The sequence below is a fragment of the Camelina sativa genome, chromosome 7 (assembly GCF_030686135.1).
Source record: "Camelina sativa cultivar CO46 ecotype springtype chromosome 7, ASM3068613v1".
Taxonomy (NCBI): Eukaryota; Viridiplantae; Streptophyta; class Magnoliopsida; order Brassicales; family Brassicaceae; genus Camelina; species Camelina sativa.
Genome location: NC_141886.1, coordinates 13839227 through 13862549, shown reverse-complemented (window position 1 = coordinate 13862549; position 23323 = coordinate 13839227). Strand labels below are relative to the sequence as shown.

Below are 23323 nucleotides of genomic sequence, written 5' to 3'. Positions count from 1 at the left end.
CAGCTATCTGTTTACTGCTTTAAATCAATGTTTTCTCGCTTTTAGCCTGTTTTGGGACAAAATGGGTATAATTGTTGTCTAAACACTCCAAATTCCTCCCGAACTCTTACAATTAGTTAACTGCACTGGATTGTCACACATTTTGACACTAAAAACAAAAACAAAGCTGGTTACTGCTTCGAATTAATGTTTTATCGGTGTTAGCCTGTTTTCTCGTTTTATGCTTGTTTTGGAACAAAATAGGTATAAGTGTTGTCTAAACACTCCAAATTCAACCCGAACTCTTATAATTAGTCAAATGCATTGGATTGTTACATATTTTGACCCTAGAAAGAGTAACATAGCAGTTTACTGCTTTAAATCAATGTTTTTTCGGGTTAAGCCTGTTTCGGAACAAAATGGGTATAATTGTTGTCTAAACACTCCAAACTCATCCCGAACTCTTACAATTAGTTAACTGCACTGGATTGTCACACATTTTGACACTAAAAACAGAAACAAAGCTGGTTACTGCTTCGAATTAATGTTTTCTCGGTGTTAGCATGTTTTCTCGTTTTATGCCTGTTTTGGAACAAAATAGGTATAAGTGTTGTCTAAACACTCCAAATTCAACCCGAACTCTTATAATTAGTCAAATACATTGGATTGCTACATATTTTGACCCTAGAAAGAGTAACATAGCAGTTTACAGCTTTAAAGCAATGTTTTTTTGGGTTAAGCCTGTTTCGGGACAAAATGGGTATAATTGTTGTCTAAACACTCCAAATTCCTCCCGAACTCTGACAATTAGTTAAATGCATTGGATTGTCACACATTTTGACACTAGAAACACAAACAAGCTTTTTACTGCTTTTGATCAATGTTTTCGCGGTTTTAGCCTGATTTCTCGTTTTAAGCCTATTTTGGAACAAAATAGGTATAAGTGTTGTCTAAACACTCCAAATTAAACACCAACTCTTATAACTAGTCAAACGCATTAGATTGTTACATATTTTCTCCCTAGAAACAGTAACATAGCTGTTTACTGCTTTAAATCAATGTTTTCTCGGTTTTAGCCTGGTGTGGGACAAAATGGGTATAATTGTTGTCTAAACACTCCAAATTCATCCCGAACTCTTACAATTAGTCAAATGCATTGGTTTGTCACACATTTTGACATTAGAAACACAAACAAAGCTGTTTATTGCTACGAATTAATGTTTTCTCGGTTTTAGCTTGTTTTCTCGTTTTAAGCCTATTTTGGAACAAAATAGGTATAAGTGTTGTCTAAACACTCCAAATTAAACTCGAACTCTTATAATTAGTGAAACGCATTAGATTGTTACCTATTTTCACCCTAGAAAGAGAAACAGCTATCTGTTTACTGCTTTAAATCAATGTTTTCTCGGTTTTAGCCTGTTTTGGGACAAAATGGGTATAATTGTTGTCTAAACACTCCAAATTCCTCCCGAACTCTTACAATTAGTTAACTGCACTGGATTGTCACACATTTTGACACTAAAAATAAAAACAAAGCTGGTTACTGCTTCGAATTAATGTTTTATCGGTGTTAGCCTGTTTTCTCGTTTTATGCTTGTTTTGGAACAAAATAGGTATAAGTGTTGTCTAAACACTCCAAATTCAACCCGAACTCTTATAATTAGTCAAATGCATTGGATTGTTACATATTTTGACCCTATAAAGAGTAACATAGCAGTCTACTGCTTTACATCAATGTTTTTTCGGGTTAAGCCTGTTTCGGAACAAAATGGGTATAATTGTTGTCTAAACACTCCAAATTCATCCCGAACTCTTACAATTAGTTAACTGCACTGGATTGTCACACATTTTGACACTAAAAACACAAACAAAGTTGGTTACTGCTTCGAATTAATGTTTTATCGGTGTTAGCCTGTTTTCTCGTTTTATGCCTGTTTTGGAACAAAATAGGTATAAGTGTTGTCTAAACACTCCAAATTCAACCCGAACTCTTATAATTAGTCAAATACATTGGATTGCTACATATTTTGACCCTAGAAAGAGTAACATAGCAGTTTACAGCTTTAAAGCAATGTTTTTTTGGGTTAAGCCTGTTTCGGGACAAAATGGGTATAATTGTTGTCTAAACACTCCAAATTCCTCCCGAACTCTGACAATTAGTTAAATGCATTGGATTGTCACACATTTTGACACTAGAAACACAAACAAGCTTTTTACTGCTTTTGATCAATGTTTTCGCGGTTTTAGCCTGATTTCTCGTTTTAAGCCTATTTTGGAACAAAATAGGTATAAGTGTTGTCTAAACACTCCAAATTAAACACCAACTCTTATAACTAGTCAAACGCATTAGATTATTACATATTTTCTCCCTAGAAACAGTAACATAGCTGTTTACTGCTTTAAATCAAGGTTTTCTCGGTTTTAGCATGGTGTGGGACAAAATGGGTATAGTTGTTGTCTAAACACTCCAAATTCCTCCCGAACTCTTACAATTAGTCAAATGCATTGGTTTGTCACACATTTTGACACTAGAAACACAAACAAAGCTGTTTATTGCTTCGAATTAATGTTTTCTCGGTTTTAGCCTGTTTTCTCGTTTTAAGCCTATTTTGGAACAAAATAGGTATAAGTGTTGTCTAAACACTCCAAATTAAACCCGAACTCTTATAATTAGTGAAACGCATTAGATTGTTACATATTTTCACCCTAGAAAGAGAAACAGCTATCTGTTTACTGCTTTAAATCAATGTTTTCTCGGTTTTAGCCTGTTTTGGGACAAAATGGGTATAATTGTAGTTAACTGCACTGGATTGTCACACATTTTGACACAAAAAATACAAACAAAGCTGGTTACTGCTTCGAATTAATGTTTTCTCGGTGTTAGCATGTGTTCTCGTCTTATGCCTGTTTTGGAACAAAATAGGTATAAGTGTTGTCTAAACGCTCAAAATTCAATCCAAACTCTTATAATTAGTCAAATGCATTGGATTGTTACATTTTTTGACCCTAGAAAGAGTAACATAGCAGTTTACTGCTTTAAATCAATGTTTTTTCGGGTTTAGCCTGTTTCGGGACAAAATGGGTATAATTGTTGTCTAAACACTACAAATTCATCCCGAACTCTTACAATTAGTCAAATGCATTGGTTTGTCACACATTTTGACACTAGAAATACAAACAAAGCTGTTTATTGCTTCGAATTAATGTTTTCTCGGTTTTAGCCTGTTTTCTCGTTTAAGCCTATTTTGGAACAAAATAGGTATAAGTGTTGTCTAAACACTCCAAATTAAACTCGAACTCTTATAATTAGTGAAACGCATTAGATTGTTACATATTTTCACCCTAGAAAGAGAAACAGCTATCTGTTTACTGCTTTAAATCAATGTTTTCTCGGTTTTAGCCTGTTTTGGGACAAAATGGGTATAATTGTTGTCTAAACACTCCAAATTCCTCCCGAACTCTTACAATTAGTTAACTGCACTGGATTGTCACACATTTTGACACTAAAAACCAAAACAAAGCTGGTTACTGCTTCGAATTAATGTTTTATCGGTGTTAGCCTGTTTTCTCGTTTTATGCTTGTTTTGGAACAAAATAGGTATAAGTGTTGTCTAAACACTCCAAATTCAACCCGAACTCTTATAATTAGTCAAATGCATTGGATTGTTACATATTTTGACCCTATAAAGAGTAACATAGCAGTCTACTGCTTTAAATCAATGTTTTTTCGGGTTAAGCCTGTTTCGGAACAAAATGGGTATAATTGTTGTCTAAACACTCCAAATTCATCCCGAACTCTTACAATTAGTTAACTGCACTGGATTGTCACACATTTTGACACTAAAAACACAAACAAAGCTGGTTACTGCTTCAAATTAATGTTTTATCGGTGTTAGCCTGTTTTCTCGTTTTATGCTTGTTTTGGAACAAAATAGGTATAAGTGTTGTCTAAACACTCCAAATTCAACCCGAACTCTTATAATTAGTCAAATGCATTGGATTGCTACATATTTTGACCCTAGAAAGAGTAACATAGCAGTTTACTGCTTTAAAGCAATGTTTTTTCGGGTTAAGCCTGTTTCGGGACAAAATGGGTATAATTGTTGTCTAAACACTCCAAATTCCTCCCGAACTCTGACAATTAGTTAAATGCATTGGATTGTCACACATTTTGACACTAGAAACACAAACAAGCTTTTTACTGCTTTTGATCAATGTTTTCGCGGTTTTAGCCTGATTTCTCGTTTTAAGCCTATTTTGGAATAAAATAGGTATAAGTGTTGTCTAAACACTCCAAATTAAACACCAACTCTTATAACTAGTCAAACGCATTAGATTGTTACATATTTTCTCCCTAGAAACAGTAACATAGCTGTTTACTGCTTTAAATCAATGTTTTCTCGGTTTTAGCATGGTGTGGGACAAAATGGGTATAGTTGTTGTCTAAACACTCCAAATTCCTCCCGAACTCTTACAATTAGTCAAATGCATTGGTTTGTCACACATTTTGACACTAGAAACACAAACAAAGCTGTTTATTGCTTCGAATTAATGTTTTCTCGGTTTTAGCCTGTTTTCTCGTTTTAAGCCTATTTTGGAACAAAATAGGTATAAGTGTTGTCTAAACACTCCAAATTAAACCCGAACTCTTATAATTAGTGAAACGCATTAGATTGTTACATATTTTCACCCTAGAAAGAGAAACAGCTATCTGTTTACTGCTTTAAATCAATGTTTTCTCGGTTTTAGCCTGTTTTGGGACAAAATGGGTATAATTGTTGTCTAAACACTCCAAATTCCTCCCGAACTCTTACAACTAGTTAACTGCACTGGATTGTCACACATTTTGACACTAAAAACAAAAACAAAGCTGGTTACTGCTTCGAATTAATGTTTTATCGGTGTTAGCCTGTTTTCTCGTTTTATGCTTGTTTTGGAACAAAATAGGTATAAGTGTTGTCTAAACACTCCAAATTCAACCCGAACTCTTATAATTAGTCAAATGCATTGGATTGTTACATATTTTGACCCTAGAAAGAGTAACATAGCAGTCTACTGCTTTAAATCAATGTTTTTTCGGGTTAAGCCTGTTTCGGAACAAAATGGGTATAATTGTTGTCTAAACACTCCAAATTCATCCCGAACTCTTACAATTAGTTAACTGCACTGGATTGTCACACATTTTGACACTAAAAACACAAACAAAGCTGGTTACTGCTTCAAATTAATGTTTTATCGGTGTTAGCCTGTTTTCTCGTTTTATGCTTGTTTTGGAACAAAATAGGTATAAGTGTTGTCTAAACACTCCAAATTCAACCCGAACTCTTATAATTAGTCAAATGTATTGGATTGCTACATATTTTGACCCTAGAAAGAGTAACATAGCAGTTTGCTGCTTTAAAGCAATGTTTTTTCGGGTTAAGCCTGTTTCGGGACAAAATGGGTATAATTGTTGTCTAAACGCTCCAAATTCCTCCCGAACTCTGACAATTAGTTAAATGCATTGGATTGTCACACATTTTGACACTAGAAACACAAACAAGCTTTTTACTGCTTTTGATCAATGTTTTCGCGGTTTTAGCCTGATTTCTCGTTTTAAGCCTATTTTGGAATAAAATAGGTATAAGTGTTGTCTAAACACTCCAAATTAAACACCAACTCTTATAACTAGTCAAACGCATTAGATTGTTACATATTTTCTCCCTAGAAACAGTAACATAGCTGTTTACTGCTTTAAATCAATGTTTTCTCGGTTTTAGCATGGTGTGGGACAAAATGGGTATAGTTGTTGTCTAAACACTCCAAATTCCTCCCGAACTCTTACAATTACTCAAATGCATTGGTTTGTCACACATTTTGACACTAGAAACACAAACAAAGCTGTTTATTGCTTCGAATTAATGTTTTCTCGGTTTTAGCCTGTTTTCTCGTTTTAAGCCTATTTTGGAACAAAATAGGTATAAGTGTTGTCTAAACACTCCAAATTAAACCCGAATTCTTATAATTAGTCAAATGCATTAGATTGTTGCATATTTTCACCCTAGAAAGAGTAACATAGCTGGTTACTGCTTTAAATCAATGTTTTCTCGGTTTTAGCCTGTTTTGGGACAAAATGGGTATAATTGTTGTCTAAACACTCCAAATTCCTCCCGAACTCTTACAATTAGTTAACTGCACTGGATTGTCACACATTTTGACACTAAAAACACAAACAAAGCTGGTTACTGCTTCGAATTAATGTTTTATCGGTGTTAGCCTGTTTTCTCGTTTTATGCCTCTTTTGGAACAAAATAGGTATAAGTGTTGTCTAAACGCTCCAAATTCAACCCAAACTCTTATAATTAGTCAAATGCATTGGATTGCTACATATTTTGACCCTAGAAAGAGTAACATAGCAGTTTACTGCTTTAAAGCAATGTTTTTTCGGGTTAAGCCTGTTTCGGGACAAAATGGGTATAATTGTTGTCTAAACACTCCAAATTCATCCCGAACTCTTACAATTAGTCAAATGCATTGGTTTGTCACATATTTTGACACTAGAAACACAAACAAAGCTGTTTATTGCATTGAATTAATGTTTTCTCGGTTTTAGCCTGTTTTCTCGTTTTAAGCCTATTTTGGAACAAAATAGGTATAAGTGTTGTCTAAACACTCCAAATTAAACTCGAACTCTTATAATTAGTGAAACGCATTAGATTGTTACATATTTTCACCCTAGAAAGAGAAACAGCTATCTGTTTACTGCTTTAAATCAATGTTTTCTCGCTTTTAGCCTGTTTTGGGACAAAATGGGTATAATTGTTGTCTAAACACTCCAAATTCCTCCCGAACTCTTACAATTAGTTAACTGCACTGGATTGTCACACATTTTGACACTAAAAACAAAAACAAAGCTGGTTACTGCTTCGAATTAATGTTTTATCGGTGTTAGCCTGTTTTCTCGTTTTATGCTTGTTTTGGAACAAAATAGGTATAAGTGTTGTCTAAACACTCCAAATTCAACCCGAACTCTTATAATTAGTCAAATGCATTGGATTGTTACATATTTTGACCCTAGAAAGAGTAACATAGCAGTTTACTGCTTTAAATCAATGTTTTTTCGGGTTAAGCCTGTTTCGGAACAAAATGGGTATAATTGTTGTCTAAACACTCCAAACTCATCCCGAACTCTTACAATTAGTTAACTGCACTGGATTGTCACACATTTTGACACTAAAAACAGAAACAAAGCTGGTTACTGCTTCGAATTAATGTTTTCTCGGTGTTAGCATGTTTTCTCGTTTTATGCCTGTTTTGGAACAAAATAGGTATAAGTGTTGTCTAAACACTCCAAATTCAACCCGAACTCTTATAATTAGTCAAATGCATTGGATTGCTACATATTTTGACCCTAGAAAGAGTATCATAGCAGTTTACTGCTTTAAAGCAATGTTTTTTCGGGTTAAGCCTGTTTCGGGACAAAATGGGTATAATTGTTGTCTAAACACTCCAAATTCCTCCCGAACTCTGACAATTAGTTAAATGCATTGGATTGTCACACATTTTGACACTAGAAACACAAACAAGCTTTTTACTGCTTTTGATCAATGTTTTCGCGGTTTTAGCCTGATTTCTCGTTTTAAGCCTATTTTGGAACAAAATAGGTATAAGTGTTGTCTAAACACTCCAAATTAAACACCAACTCTTATAACTAGTCAAACGCATTAGATTGTTACATATTTTCTCCCTAGAAACAGTAACATAGCTGTTTACTGCTTTAAATCAATGTTTTCTCGGTTTTAGCCTGGTGTGGGACAAAATGGGTATAGTTGTTGTCTAAACACTCCAAATTCCTCCCGAACTCTTACAATTAGTTAACTGCACTGGATTGTCACACATTTTGACACAAAAAACACAAACAAAGCTGGTTACTGCTTCGAATTAATGTTTTCTCGGTGTTAGCATGTGTTCTCGTTTTATGCCTGTTTTGGAACAAAATAGGTATAAGTGTTGTCTAAACGCTCAAAATTCAACCCAAACTCTTATAATTAGTCAAATGCATTGGATTGTTACATATTTTGACCCTAGAAAGAGTAACATAGCAGTTTACTGCTTTAAATCAATGTTTTTTCGGGTTTAGCCTGTTTCGGGACAAAATGGGTATAATTGATGTCTAAACACTCCAAATTCATCCCGAACTCTTACAATTAGTCAAATGCATTGGTTTGTCACACATTTTGACACTAGAAATACAAACAAAGCTGTTTATTGCTTCGAATTAATGTTTTCTCGGTTTTAGCCTGTTTTCTCGTTTTAAGCCTATTTTGGAACAAAATAGGTATAAGTGTTGTCTAAACACTCCAAATTAAACTCGAACTCTTATAATTAGTCAAATGCATTGGATTGCTACATATTTTAACCCTAGAAAGAGTAACATAGCAGTTTACTGCTTTAAAGCAATGTTTTTTCGGGTTAAGCCTGTTTCGGGACAAAATGGGTATAATTGTTGTCTAAACACTCCAAATTCCTCCCGAACTCTGACAATTAGTTAAATGCATTGGATTTTCACACATTTTGACACTAGAAACACAAACAAGCTTTTTACTGCTTTTAATCAATGTTTTCGCTGTTTTAGCCTGATTTCTCGTTTTAAGCCTATTTTGGAACAAAATAGGTATAAGTGTTGTCTAAACACTCCAAATTAAACACCAACTCTTATAACTAGTCAAACGCATTAGATTGTTACATATTTTCTCCCTAGAAACAGTAACATAGCTGTTTACTGCTTTAAATCAATGTTTTCTCGGTTTTAGCCTGGTGTGGTACAAAATGGGTATAGTTGTTGTCTAAACACTCCAAATTCCTCCCGAACTCTTACAATTAGTTAACTGCACTGGATTGTCACACATTTTGACACAAAAAACACAAACAAAGCTGGTTACTGCTTCGAATTAATGTTTTCTCGGTGTTAGCATGTGTTCTCGTTTTATGCCTGTTTTGGAACAAAATAGGTATAAGTGTTGTCTAAACGCTCAAAATTCAACCCAAACTCTTATAATTAGTCAAATGCATTGGATTGTTACATATTTTGACCCTAGAAAGAGTAACATAGCAGTTTACTGCTTTAAATCAATGTTTTTTCGGGTTTAGCCTGTTTCGGGACAAAATGGGTATAATTGTTGTCTAAACACTCCAAATTCATCCCGAACTCTTACAATTAGTCAAATGCATTGGTTTGTCACACATTTTGAAACTAGAAATACAAACAAAGCTGTTTATTGCTTCGAATTAATGTTTTCTCGGTTTTAGCCTGTTTTCTCGTTTTAAGCCTATTTTGGAACAAAATAGGTATAAGTGTTGTCTAAACACTCCAAATTAAACTCGAACTCTTATAATTAGTCAAATGCATTGGATTGCTACATATTTTGACCCTAGAAAGAGTAACATAGCAGTTTACTGCTTTAAAGCAATGTTTTTTCGGGTTAAGCCTGTTTCGGGACAAAATGGGTATAATTGTTGTCTAAACACTCCAAATTCCTCCCGAACTCTGACAATTAGTTAAATGCATTGGATTGTCACACATTTTGACACTACAAACACAAACAAGCTTTTTACTGCTTTTAATCAATGTTTTCGCGGTTTTAGCCTGATTTCTCGTTTTAAGCCTATTTTGGAACAAAATAGGTATACGTGTTGTCTAAACACTCCAAATTAAACACCAACTCTTATAACTAGTCAAACGCATTAGATTGTTACATATTTTCTCCCTAGAAACAGTAACATAGCTGTTTACTGCTTCAAATCAATGTTTTCTCGGTTTTAGCCTGGAGTGGGACAAAATGGGTATAATTGTTGTCTAAACACTCCAAATTCATCCCGAACTCTTACAATTAGTTAACTGCAATGGATTGTCACACATTTTGACACTAAAAACACAAACAAAGCTGGTTACTGCTTCGAATTAATGTTTTCTCGGTGTTAGCATGTTTTCTCGTTTTATGCCTGTTTTGGAACAAAATAGGTATAAGTGTTGTCTAAACACTCCAAATTAAACTCGAACTCTTATAATCAGTCAAATGCATTGGATTGTTACATTTTTTGACCCTAGAAAGAGTAACATAGCAGTTTACTGCTTTAAATCAATGTTTTTTCGGGTTTAGCCTGTTTCGGGACAAAATGGGTATAATTGTTGTCTAAACACTCCAAATTCCTCCCGAACTCTGACAATTAGTTAAATGCATTGGATTGTCACACATTTTGACACTAGAAACACAAACAAGCTTTTTACTGCTTTTAATCAATGTTTTCGCGGTTTTAGCCTGATTTCTCGTTTTAAGCCTATTTTGGAATAAAATAGGTATAAGTGTTGTCTAAACACTCCAAATTAAACACCAACTCTTATAACTAGTCAAACGCATTAGATTGTTACATATTTTCTCCCTAGAAACAGTAACATAGCTGTTTACTGCTTTAAATCAATGTTTTCTCGGTTTTAGCATGGTGTGGGACAAAATGGGTATAGTTGTTGTCTAAACACTCCAAATTCCTCCCGAACTCTTAAAATTAGTCAAATGCATTGGTTTGTCACACATTTTGACACTAGAAGCACAAACAAAGCTGTTTATTGCTTCGAATTAATGTTTTCTCGGTTTTAACCTGTTTTCTCGTTTTAAGCCTATTTTGGAACAAAATAGGTATAAGTGTTGTCTAAACACTCCAAATTAAACCCGAATTCTTATAATTAGTCAAATGCATTAGATTGTTGCATATTTTCACCCTAGAAAGAGTAACATAGCTGTTTACTGCTTTAAATCAATGTTTTCTCGGTTTTAGCCTGTTTTGGGACAAAATGGGTATAATTGTTGTCTAAACACTCCAAATTCCTCCCGAACTCTTACAATTAGTTAACTGCACTGGATTGTCACACATTTTGACACTAAAAACACAAACAAAGCTGGTTACTGCTTCGAATTAATGTTTTATCGGTGTTAGCCTGTTTTCTCGTTTTATGCCTCTTTTGGAACAAAATAGGTATAAGTGTTGTCTAAACGCTCCAAATTCAACCCAAACTCTTATAATTAGTCAACTGCATTGGATTGCTACATATTTTGACCCTAGAAAGAGTAACATAGCAGTTTACTGCTTTAAAGCAATGTTTTTTCGGGTTAAGCCTGTTTCGGGACAAAATGGGTATAATTGTTGTCTAAACACTCCAAATTCATCCCGAACTCTGACAATTAGTTAAATGCATTGGATTTTCACACATTTTGACACTAGAAACACAAACAAGCTTTTTACTGCTTTTAATCAATGTTTTCGCTGTTTTAGCCTGATTTCTCGTTTTAAGCCTATTTTGGAACAAAATAGGTATAAGTGTTGTCTAAACACTCCAAATTAAACACCAACTCTTATAACTAGTCAAACGCATTAGATTGTTACATATTTTCTCCCTAGAAAGAGAAACAGCTATCTGTTTACTGCTTTAAATCAATGTTTTCTCGGTTTTAGCCTGTTTTGGGACAAAATGGGTATAGTTGTTGTCTAAACACTCCAAATTCCTCCCGAACTCTTACAATTAGTTAACTGCACTGGATTGTCACACATTTTGACACTAAAAACAAAAACAAAGCTGGTTACTGCTTTTAATCAATGTTTTCTCGGTGTTAGCATGTGTTCTCGTTTTAAGCCTGTTTTAGAACAAAATAGGTATAAGTGTTGTCTAAACACTCCAAATTAAACACCAACTCTTATAACTAGTCAAACGCATTAGATTGTTACATATTTTCTCCCTAGAAAGAGTAACATAGCAGTTTACTGCTTCAAATCAATGTTTTCTCGGTTTTAGCCTGTTTCGGGACAAAATGGGTATAATTGTTGTCTAAACACTCCAAATTCATCCCGAACTCTTACAATTAGTCAAATGCATTGGTTTGTCACACATTTTGAAACTAGAAATACAAACAAAGCTGTTTATTGCTTCGAATTAATGTTTTCTCGGTTTTAGCCTGTTTTCTCGTTTTATGCCTGTTTTGGAACAAAATAGGTATAAGTGTTGTCTAAACACTCCAAATTAAACTCGAACTCTTATAATTAGTCAAATGCATTGGATTGTTACATTTTTTGACCCTAGAAAGAGTAACATAGCAGTTTACTGCTTTAAATCAATGTTTTTTCGGGTTTAGCCTGTTTCGGGACAAAATGGGTATAATTGTTGTCTAAACACTCCAAATTCCTCCCGAACTCTGACAATTAGTCAAATGCATTGGATTGTCACACATTTTGACACTAGAAACACAAACAAGCTTTTTACTGCTTTTGATCAATGTTTTCGCGGTTTTAGCCTGATTTCTCGTTTTAAGCCTATTTTGGAACAAAATAGGTATAAGTGTTGTCTAAACACTCCAAATTAAAAACCAACTCTTATAACTAGTCAAACGCATTAGATTGTTACATATTTTCTCCCTAGAAACAGTAACATAGCTGTTTACTGCTTTAAATCAATGTTTTCTCGGTTTTAGCCTGGTGTGGTACAAAATGGGTATAGTTGTTGTCTAAACACTCCAAATTCCTCCCGAACTCTTACAATTAGTTAACTGCACTGGATTGTCACACATTTTGACACAAAAAAACACAAACAAAGCTGGTTACTGCTTCGAATTAATATTTTCTCGGTGTTAGCATGTGTTCTCGTTTTATGCCTGTTTTGGAACAAAATAGGTATAAGTGTTGTCTAAACGCTCAAAATTCAACCCAAACTCTTATAATTAGTCAAATGCATTGGATTGTTACATATTTTGACCCTAGAAAGAGTAACATAACAGTTTACTGCTTTAAATCAATGTTTTTTCGGGTTTAGCCTGTTTCGGGACAAAATGGGTATAATTGTTGTCTAAACACTCCAAATTCATCCCGAACTCTTACAATTAGTCAAATGCATTGGTTTGTCACACATTTTGAAACTAGAAATACAAACAAAGCTGTTTATTGCTTCGAATTAAGGTTTTCTCGGTTTTAGCCTGTTTTCTCGTTTTAAGCCTATTTTGGAACAAAATAGGTATAAGTGTTGTCTAAACACTCCAAATTAAACTCGAACTCTTATAATTAGTCAAATGCATTGGATTGCTACATATTTTTACCCTAGAAAGAGTAACATAGCAGTTTACTGCTTTAAAGCAATGTTTTTTCGGGTTAAGCCTGTTTCGGGACAAAATGGGTATAATTGTTGTCTAAACACTCCAAATTCCTCCCGAACTCTGACAATTAGTTAAATGCATTGGATTGTCACACATTTTGACACTACAAACACAAACAAGCTTTTTACTGCTTTTAATCAATGTTTTCGCGGTTTTAGCCTGATTTCTCGTTTTAAGCCTATTTTGGAACAAAATAGGTATAAGTGTTGTCTAAACACTCCAAATTAAACACCAACTCTTATAACTAGTCAAACGCATTAGATTGTTACATATTTTCTCCCTAGAAACAGTAACATAGCTGTTTACTGCTTTAAATCAATGTTTTCTCGGTTTTAGCCTGGTGTGGTACAAAATGGGTATAGTTGTTGTCTAAACACTCCAAATTCCTCCCGAACTCTTACAATTAGTTAACTGCACTGGATTGTCACACATTTTGACACAAAAAACACAAACAAAGCTGGTTACTGCTTCGAATTAATGTTTTCTCGGTGTTAGCATGTGTTCTCGTTTTATGCCTGTTTTGGAACAAAATAGGTATAAGTGTTGTCTAAACGCTCAAAATTCAACCCAAACTCTTATAATTAGTCAAATGCATTGGATTGTTACATATTTTGACCCTAGAAAGAGTAACATAGCAGTTTACTGCTTTAAATCAATGTTTTTTCGGGTTTAGCCTGTTTCGGGACAAAATGGGTATAATTGTTGTCTAAACACTCCAAATTCATCCCGAACTCTTACAATTAGTCAAATGCATTGGTTTGTCACACATTTTGAAACTAGAAATACAAACAAAGCTGTTTATTGCTTCGAATTAATGTTTTCTCGGTTTTAGCCTGTTTTCTCGTTTTAAGCCTATTTTGGAACAAAATAGGTATAAGTGTTGTCTAAACACTCCAAATTAAACTCGAACTCTTATAATTAGTCAAATGCATTGGATTGCTACATATTTTGACCCTAGAAAGAGTAACATAGCAGTTTACTGCTTTAAAGCAATGTTTTTTCGGGTTAAGCCTGTTTCGGGACAAAATGGGTATAATTGTTGTCTAAACACTCCAAATTCCTCCCGAACTCTGACAATTAGTTAAATGCATTGGATTGTCACACATTTTGACACTACAAACACAAACAAGCTTTTTACTGCTTTTAATCAATGTTTTCGCGGTTTTAGCCTGATTTCTCGTTTTAAGCCTATTTTGGAACAAAATAGGTATAAGTGTTGTCTAAACACTCCAAATTAAACACCAACTCTTATAACTAGTCAAACGCATTAGATTGTTACATATTTTCTCCCTAGAAACAGTAACATAGCTGTTTACTGCTTCAAATCAATGTTTTCTCGGTTTTAGCCTGGTGTGGGACAAAATGGGTATAATTGTTGTCTAAACACTCCAAATTCATCCCGAACTCTTACAATTAGTTAACTGCAATGGATTGTCACACATTTTGACACTAAAAACACAAACAAAGCTGGTTACTGCTTCGAATTAATGTTTTCTCGGTGTTAGCATGTTTTCTCGTTTTATGCCTGTTTTGGAACAAAATAGGTATAAGTGTTGTCTAAACACTCCAAATTAAACTCGAACTCTTATAATTAGTCAAATGCATTGGATTGCTACATTTTTTGACCCTAGAAAGAGTAACATAGCAGTTTACTGCTTTAAATCAATGTTTTTTCGGGTTTAGCCTGTTTCGGGACAAAATGGGTATAATTGTTGTCTAAACACTCCAAATTCCTCCCGAACTCTGACAATTAGTCAAATGCATTGGATTGTCACACATTTTGACACTAGAAACACAAACAAGCTTTTTACTGCTTTTGATCAATGTTTTCGCGGTTTTAGCCTGATTTCTCGTTTTAAGCCTATTTTGGAACAAAATAGGTATAAGTGTTGTCTAAACACTCCAAATTAAAAACCAACTCTTATAACTGGTCAAACGCATTAGATTGTTACATATTTTCTCCCTAGAAACAGTAACATAGCTGTTTACTGCTTTAAATCAATGTTTTCTCGGTTTTAGCCTCGTGTGGGACAAAATGGGTATAGTTGTTGTCTAAACACTCCAAATTCCTCCCGAACTCTTACAATTAGTTAACTGCACTGGATTGTCACACATTTTGACACAAAAAACACAAACAAAGCTGGTTACTGCTTCGAATTAATGTTTTCTCGGTGTTAGCATGTGTTCTCGTTTTATGCCTGTTTTGGAACAAAATAGGTATAAGTGTTGTCTAAACGCTCAAAATTCAACCCAAACTCTTATAATTAGTCAAATGCATTGGATTGTTACATATTTTGACCCTAGAAAGAGTAACATAGCAGTTTACTGCTTTAAATCAATGTTTTTTCGGGTTTAGCCTGTTTCGGGACAAAATGGGTATAATTGATGTCTAAACACTCCAAATTCATCCCGAACTCTTATAATTAGTCAAATGCATTGGTTTGTCACACATTTTGACACTAGAAATACAAACAAAGCTGTTTATTGCTTCGAATTAATGTTTTCTCGGTTTTAGCCTGTTTTCTCGTTTTAAGCCTATTTTGGAACAAAATAGGTATAAGTGTTGTCTAAACACTCCAAATTAAACTCGAACTCTTATAATTAGTCAAATGCATTGGATTGCTACATATTTTGACCCTAGAAAGAGTAACATAGCAGTTTACTGCTTTAAAGCAATGTTTTTTCGGGTTAAGCCTGTTTCGGGACAAAATGGGTATAATTGTTGTCTAAACACTCCAAATTCCTCCCGAACTCTGACAATTAGTTAAATGCATTGGATTTTCACACATTTTGACACTAGAAACACAAACAAGATTTTTACTGCTTTTAATCAATGTTTTCGCGGTTTTAGCCTGATTTCTCGTTTTAAGCCTATTTTGGAACAAAATAGGTATAAGTGTTGTCTAAACACTCCAAATTAAACACCAACTCTTATAACTAGTCAAACACATTAGATTGTTACATATTTTCTCCCTAGAAACAGTAACATAGCTGTTTACTGCTTTAAATCAATGTTTTCTCGGTTTTAGCCTGGTGTGGTACAAAATGGGTATAGTTGTTGTCTAAACACTCCAAATTCCTCCCGAACTCTTACAATTAGTTAACTGCAATGGATTGTCACACATTTTGACACAAAAAAACACAAACAAAGCTGGTTACTGCTTCGAATTAATATTTTCTCGGTGTTAGCATGTGTTCTCGTTTTATGCCTGTTTTGGAACAAAATAGGTATAAGTGTTGTCTAAACGCTCAAAATTCAACCCAAACTCTTATAATTAGTCAAATGCATTGGATTGTTACATATTTTGACCCTAGAAAGAGTAACATAGCAGTTTACTGCTTTAAATCAATGTTTTTTCGGGTTTAGCCTGTTTCGGGACAAAATGGGTATAATTGTTGTCTAAACACTCCAAATTCATCCCGAACTCTTACAATTAGTCAAATGCATTGGTTTGTCACACATTTTGAAACTAGAAATACAAACAAAGCTGTTTATTGCTTCGAATTAATGTTTTCTCGGTTTTAGCCTGTTTTCTCGTTTTAAGCCTATTTTGGAACAAAATAGGTATAAGTGTTGTCTAAACACTCCAAATTAAACTCGAACTCTTATAATTAGTCAAATGCATTGGATTGCTACATATTTTTACCCTAGAAAGAGTAACATAGCAGTTTACTGCTTTAAAGCAATGTTTTTTCGGGTTAAGCCTGTTTCGGGACAAAATGGGTATAATTGTTGTCTAAACACTCCAAATTCCTCCCGAACTCTGACAATTAGTTAAATGCATTGGATTGTCACACATTTTGACACTACAAACACAAACAAGCTTTTTACTGCTTTTAATCAATGTTTTCGCGGTTTTAGCCTGATTTCTCGTTTTAAGCCTATTTTGGAACAAAATAGGTATAAGTGTTGTCTAAACACTCCAAATTAAACACCAACTCTTATAACTAGTCAAACGCATTAGATTGTTACATATTTTCTCCCTAGAAACAGTAACATAGCTGTTTACTGCTTTAAATCAATGTTTTCTCGGTTTTAGCCTGGTGTGGTACAAAATGGGTATAGTTGTTGTCTAAACACTCCAAATTCCTCCCGAACTCTTACAATTAGTTAACTGCACTGGATTGTCACACATTTTGACACAAAAAACACAAACAAAGCTGGTTACTGCTTCGAATTAATGTTTTCTCGGTGTTAGCATGTGTTCTCGTTTTATGCCTGTTTTGGAACAAAATAGGTATAAGTGTTGTCTAAACGCTCAAAATTCAACCCAAACTCTTATAATTAGTCAAATGCATTGGATTGTTACATATTTTGACCCTAGAAAGAGTAACATAGCAGTTTACTGCTTTAAATCAATGTTTTTTCGGGTTTAGCCTGTTTCGGGACAAAATGGGTATAATTGTTGTCTAAACACTCCAAATTCATCCCGAACTCTTACAATTAGTCAAATGCATTGGTTTGTCACACATTTTGAAACTAGAAATACAAACAAAGCTGTTTATTGCTTCGAATTAATGTTTTCTCGGTTTTAGCCTGTTTTCTCGTTTTAAGCCTATTTTGGAACAAAATAGGTATAAGTGTTGTCTAAACACTCCAAATTAAACTCGAACTCTTATAATTAGTCAAATGCATTGGATTGCTACATATTTTGACCCTAGAAAGAGTAACATAGCAGTTTACTGCTTTAAAGCAATGTTTTTTCGGGTTAAGCCTGTTTCGGGACAAAATGGGTATAATTGTTGTCTAAACACTCCAAATTCCTCCCGAACTCTGACAATTAGTTAAATGCATTGGATTGTCACACATTTTGACACTACAAACACAAACAAGCTTTTTACTGCTTTTAATCAATGTTTTCGCGGTTTTAGCCTGATTTCTCGTTTTAAGCCTATTTTGGAACAAAATAGGTATAAGTGTTGTCTAAACACTCCAAATTAAACACCAACTCTTATAACTAGTCAAACGCATTAGATTGTTACATATTTTCTCCCTAGAAACAGTAACATAGCTGTTTACTGCTTCAAATCAATGTTTTCTCGGTTTTAGCCTGGTGTGGGACAAAATGGGTATAATTGTTGTCTAAACACTCCAAATTCATCCCGAACTCTTACAATTAGTTAACTGCAATGGATTGTCACACATTTTGACACTAAAAACACAAACAAAGCTGGTTACTGCTTCGAATTAATGTTTTCTCGGTGTTAGCATGTTTTCTCGTTTTATGCCTGTTTTGGAACAAAATAGGTATAAGTGTTGTCTAAACACTCCAAATTAAACTCGAACTCTTATAATCAGTCAAATGCATTGGATTGTTACATTTTTTGACCCTAGAAAGAGTAACATAGCAGTTTACTGCTTTAAATCAATGTTTTTTCGGGTTTAGCCTGTTTCGGGACAAAATGGGTATAATTGTTGTCTAAACACTCCAAATTCCTCCCGAACTCTGACAATTAGTTAAATGCATTGGATTGTCACACATTTTGACACTAGAAACACAAACAAGCTTTTTACTGCTTTTAATCAATGTTTTCGCGGTTTTAGCCTGATTTCTCGTTTTAAGCCTATTTTGGAATAAAATAGGTATAAGTGTTGTCTAAACACTCCAAATTAAACACCAACTCTTATAACTAGTCAAACGCATTAGATTGTTACATATTTTCTCCCTAGAAACAGTAACATAGCTGTTTACTGCTTTAAATCAATGTTTTCTCGGTTTTAGCATGGTGTGGGACAAAATGGGTATAGTTGTTGTCTAAACACTCCAAATTCCTCCCGAACTCTTAAAATTAGTCAAATGCATTGGTTTGTCACACATTTTGACACTAGAAGCACAAACAAAGCTGTTTATTGCTTCGAATTAATGTTTTCTCGGTTTTAACCTGTTTTCTCGTTTTAAGCCTATTTTGGAACAAAATAGGTATAAGTGTTGTCTAAACACTCCAAATTAAACCCGAATTCTTATAATTAGTCAAATGCATTAGATTGTTGCATATTTTCACCCTAGAAAGAGTAACATAGCTGTTTACTGCTTTAAATCAATGTTTTCTCGGTTTTAGCCTGTTTTGGGACAAAATGGGTATAATTGTTGTCTAAACACTCCAAATTCCTCCCGAACTCTTACAATTAGTTAACTGCACTGGATTGTCACACATTTTGACACTAAAAACACAAACAAAGCTGGTTACTGCTTCGAATTAATGTTTTATCGGTGTTAGCCTGTTTTCTCGTTTTATGCCTCTTTTGGAACAAAATAGGTATAAGTGTTGTCTAAACGCTCCAAATTCAACCCAAACTCTTATAATTAGTCAACTGCATTGGATTGCTACATATTTTGACCCTAGAAAGAGTAACATAGCAGTTTACTGCTTTAAAGCAATGTTTTTTCGGGTTAAGCCTGTTTCGGGACAAAATGGGTATAATTGTTGTCTAAACACTCCAAATTCATCCCGAACTCTTACAATTAGTCAAATGCATTGGTTTGTCACATATTTTGACACTAGAAACACAAACAAAGCTGTTTATTGCATTGAATTAATGTTTTCTCGGTTTTAGCCTGTTTTCTCGTTTTAAGCCTATTTTGGAACAAAATAGGTATAAGTGTTGTCTAAACACTCCAAATTAAACTCGAACTCTTATAATTAGTGAAACGCATTAGATTCTTACATATTTTCACCCTAGAAAGAGAAACAGCTATCTGTTTACTGCTTTAAATCAATGTTTTCTCGGTTTTAGCCTGTTTTGGGACAAAATGGGTATAATTGTTGTCTAAACACTCCAAATTCCTCCCGAACTCTTACAATTAGTTAACTGCACTGGATTGTCACACATTTTGACACTAAAAACAAAAACAAAGCTGGTTACTGCTTTTAATCAATGTTTTCGCGGTTTTAGCCTGATTTCTCGTTTTAAGCCTATTTTGGAACAAAATAGGTATAAGTGTTGTCTAAACACTCCAAATTAAACACCAACTCTTATAACTAGTCAAACGCATTAGATTGTTACATATTTTCTCCCTAGAAACAGTAACATAGCTGTTTACTGCTTCAAATCAACTCTTATAATTAGTCAAATGCATTCGATTGTCACACATGTTGACACCAGAAATATAAACAAAGCTGTTTACTGCTTTTAATCAATGGTTTCGCGGTTTTAGCCTGTTTTCTCGTTTTAAGCCTGTTTTGGAACGAAATAGGTATAAGTGTTGTCTAAACACTCCGAATTAAACCCGAAATCTTATAATTAGTCAAACGCATTAGATTGTTACATACTTTCACCCTAGAAAGAGTAACATAGCTGTTTACTGCTTTATATCAATGTTTTCTTGGTTTTAGCCTGTTTTGGGACAAAATGGGTATAATTGTTGTCCAAACACTCCAAATTCCTCCCAAACTCTTACAATTAGTTAAATGCATTGGATTGTCACACATTCTGACACTAGAAACACAAACAAAGCTGTTTTCTGCTTCGAATTAATGTTTTCTCGGTTTTAGCCTGTTTTCTCGTTTTAAGCCTATTTTGGAACAAAATAGGTATAAGTGTTGGCTAAACACTCTAAATTAAACACCAACTCTTATAATTAGTCAAACGCATTAGATTGTTAGATATTTTCACCCTAGAAACAGTAAAATAGCTGTTTACTGCTTTAAATCAATGTTTTCTCGGTTTTAGCCTGGTTTGGGACAAAATGGGTATAATTGTTGTCCAAACACTCCAAATTCATCCCGAACTCTTACAATTAGTTAACTGCACTGGATTGTCACACATTTTCACACAAAAACCACAAACAAAGCTGTTTACTCCTTCGAATTAATGTTTTCTCGGTGTTAGCCTGTTTTCTCGTTTGATGCCTGTTTTGGAACAAAACAGGTATAAATAGGTATAAGTGTTGTCTAAACACTCCAAATTCAACCCAAACTCTTAAGCCGGTTTTATGTTGTTAATTAGACTAGGGTTACTAATCATGTGGTGAGAAGCACCCGAGTCAACAACAAGAGACCTACTTGGTTTAGAAGCAAGAAACGAGTTACCGGATTCTTTGAGTGAGGCAATGGAACGAATAAGGGCCTCTATATCAGACTTCCTCACCACCTCTCCATAGGACGCAGTCATGGCCGTTTCTTCTCCTTGCCTTGATGGCCCGGCCCCTTTTTCACCTACCGCTTCCTTGGAGAGATTTGCTTTGAACTTTGCTGGTTTAAGATGGGGGTGAAGTATCCAGCATTTGTCCTTCATGTGACCCTTCTTCTTGCAGTGGTCACACACCCACACCTTCCTATCTTCCTGCTTGTACACGCCCTTATTTGCCGTGACCAGCTCCCCCTTACCGCTAAATAGATCGAGTGAGCCTTGTTCCTTTTGAACTTGGGAACACACTTCTTCAAAGCTAGGAAGCTTGTCTCCTCTTAGAATGTGCTTCATGAGGTCGTTAAAGGCTGGGTTGAGTGTGAGTAGGAGACCAAAGATCTTGTCTTGCTCTTTCCTCTCATTAAGAACCGTCGGATCTAGGGAACTTGGCCGTAAGGCCTCAAGCTCCGACCAAAGGGCCCTGAACTTACCAAGGTGCTTAGTAAACTCCAAGTCATCTTGGCTCAGACTGTTGATGGCTCTCTTAACTTCAAAGACTCGAGTCAAGTTAGAGACATTACCATACACGCTTTTAAGCGTTTCCCAAAGCTCCTTGGCCGTCTCGCAGTAGGAGTAGGCTTCAAGGATTGGCGTATCTAGGGAGTTCTGGAGAACAGACAGGACAACTTGGTCTTCTTGAAACCACTTGGCCTTTCTCTCGTTCTCTTCCTCTACTTCCCCTTCAGACGCGCCTTCATCTTCTTCTTTTAGGTTTTGCTTTGAAACATAGTCGGTTGTGACATGACTCCAAAGGCCACGACCTCCAAGGGCGGTTCTTGTGGTTCTTGTCCACAGCAAGTAGTTTGTTCCCTTAAGAACAACCGGTGTAACAATAGGTTTAGCGTTTTCCATGGCTTGGATGCTATGGACCGTTGGATAAAGCTTTTACCCGGAGAATAAGAACGGTAAGAATGAGAGGTAGAATAAGGCGAGTTAGAAAATAAGAGAATAGTGGAACTAGATTGTCAAGAACAACAACCTTGCTCTGATACCATGTTAGAATTAGCGAAAGACTTGAAGAGTTGAGATAGAGAGATAGAGAGATTAGGTGAACAAATAGAATAAGAAGAAGAAGAATCGGTTCCACTAGAATAGAATAGTACAATTGTTGTCTTACAACCTTTTAAATAGACACTAGAAGTAGGGCAACCTTCCTAAGACAAGAATAGAAACAAGTGATAGTGACATTAGGAGAGAGGTGTATGCGACCAAGGTGATAGTGACCCATCCGTTGGCTTAAGAGAACATGTGACTTCTTCCTCTTCTCACTCCAACGGCTAGAATAGATGATTCTAGACCTCTTGTATGGGCCGAGCACACACACACTTCTCTTGTCTCATTATTTTGGCCCATGTGACATTGAGTGTGGTCCGGTGTCCGTACGGTACGGTCCTATGTCCGTCCGGTCACCTTGTCCGTACAGTCACCTTGATCAATATAGTTGTTGTCTAAACACTCCAAATTCCTCCTGAACTCTTACAATTAGTTAACTGCACTGGATTGTCACACATTTTGACACAAAAAACACAAACAAAGCTGTTTACTGCTTCGAATTAATGTTTTCTCGGTGTTAGCATGTTTTCTCGTTTTATGCCTGTTTTGGAACAAAATAGGTATAAGTGTTGTCTAAACACTCCAAATTCAACCCGAACTCTTATAATTAGTTAAATGCATTGGATTGTTACATATTTTGACCCTAGAAAGAGAAACATAGCAGTTTACTGCTTCAAATCAATGTATTTTCGGGTTTAGCCTGTTTCGGGACAAAATGGGTATAATTGTTGTCTAAACACTCCAAATTCATCCCGAGCTCTTACAATTAGTTAAATACATTGGATTATCACACATTTTGATACTAGAAACACAAACAAAGCTGTTTTCTGCTTCGAATTAATGTTTTCTCGGTTTTAGCCTGTTTTCTCGTTTTAAGCCTATTTTGGAACAAAATAGGTATAAGTGTTGTCTAAACACTCCAAATTAAACTCGAACTTTTATAATTAGTCAAACACATTAGATTGTTACATATTTACAACTTAGAAAGAGT

The 23323-nt window shown here is 34.9% G+C and overlaps 1 protein-coding gene across 1 annotated transcript in view; it reads right to left on the bottom strand.

Annotated features, from left to right (window-relative positions):
- Positions 1-22274, bottom strand: part of LOC104704525 (uncharacterized) — a 43596-nt gene extending 21322 nt beyond the window's left edge. Inside the window, exons 1-2 of the mRNA XM_087458412.1 lie at positions 22259-22274; positions 21152-21767 (exon numbers count right to left, since the gene is read on the bottom strand). Of these exons, the coding sequence (XP_087314538.1) occupies positions 21152-21767; positions 22259-22274 (632 nt within the window). The remainder of the gene's footprint in view (positions 1-21151; positions 21768-22258) is intronic.
- Positions 22275-23323: the final 1049 nt, after the last annotated feature.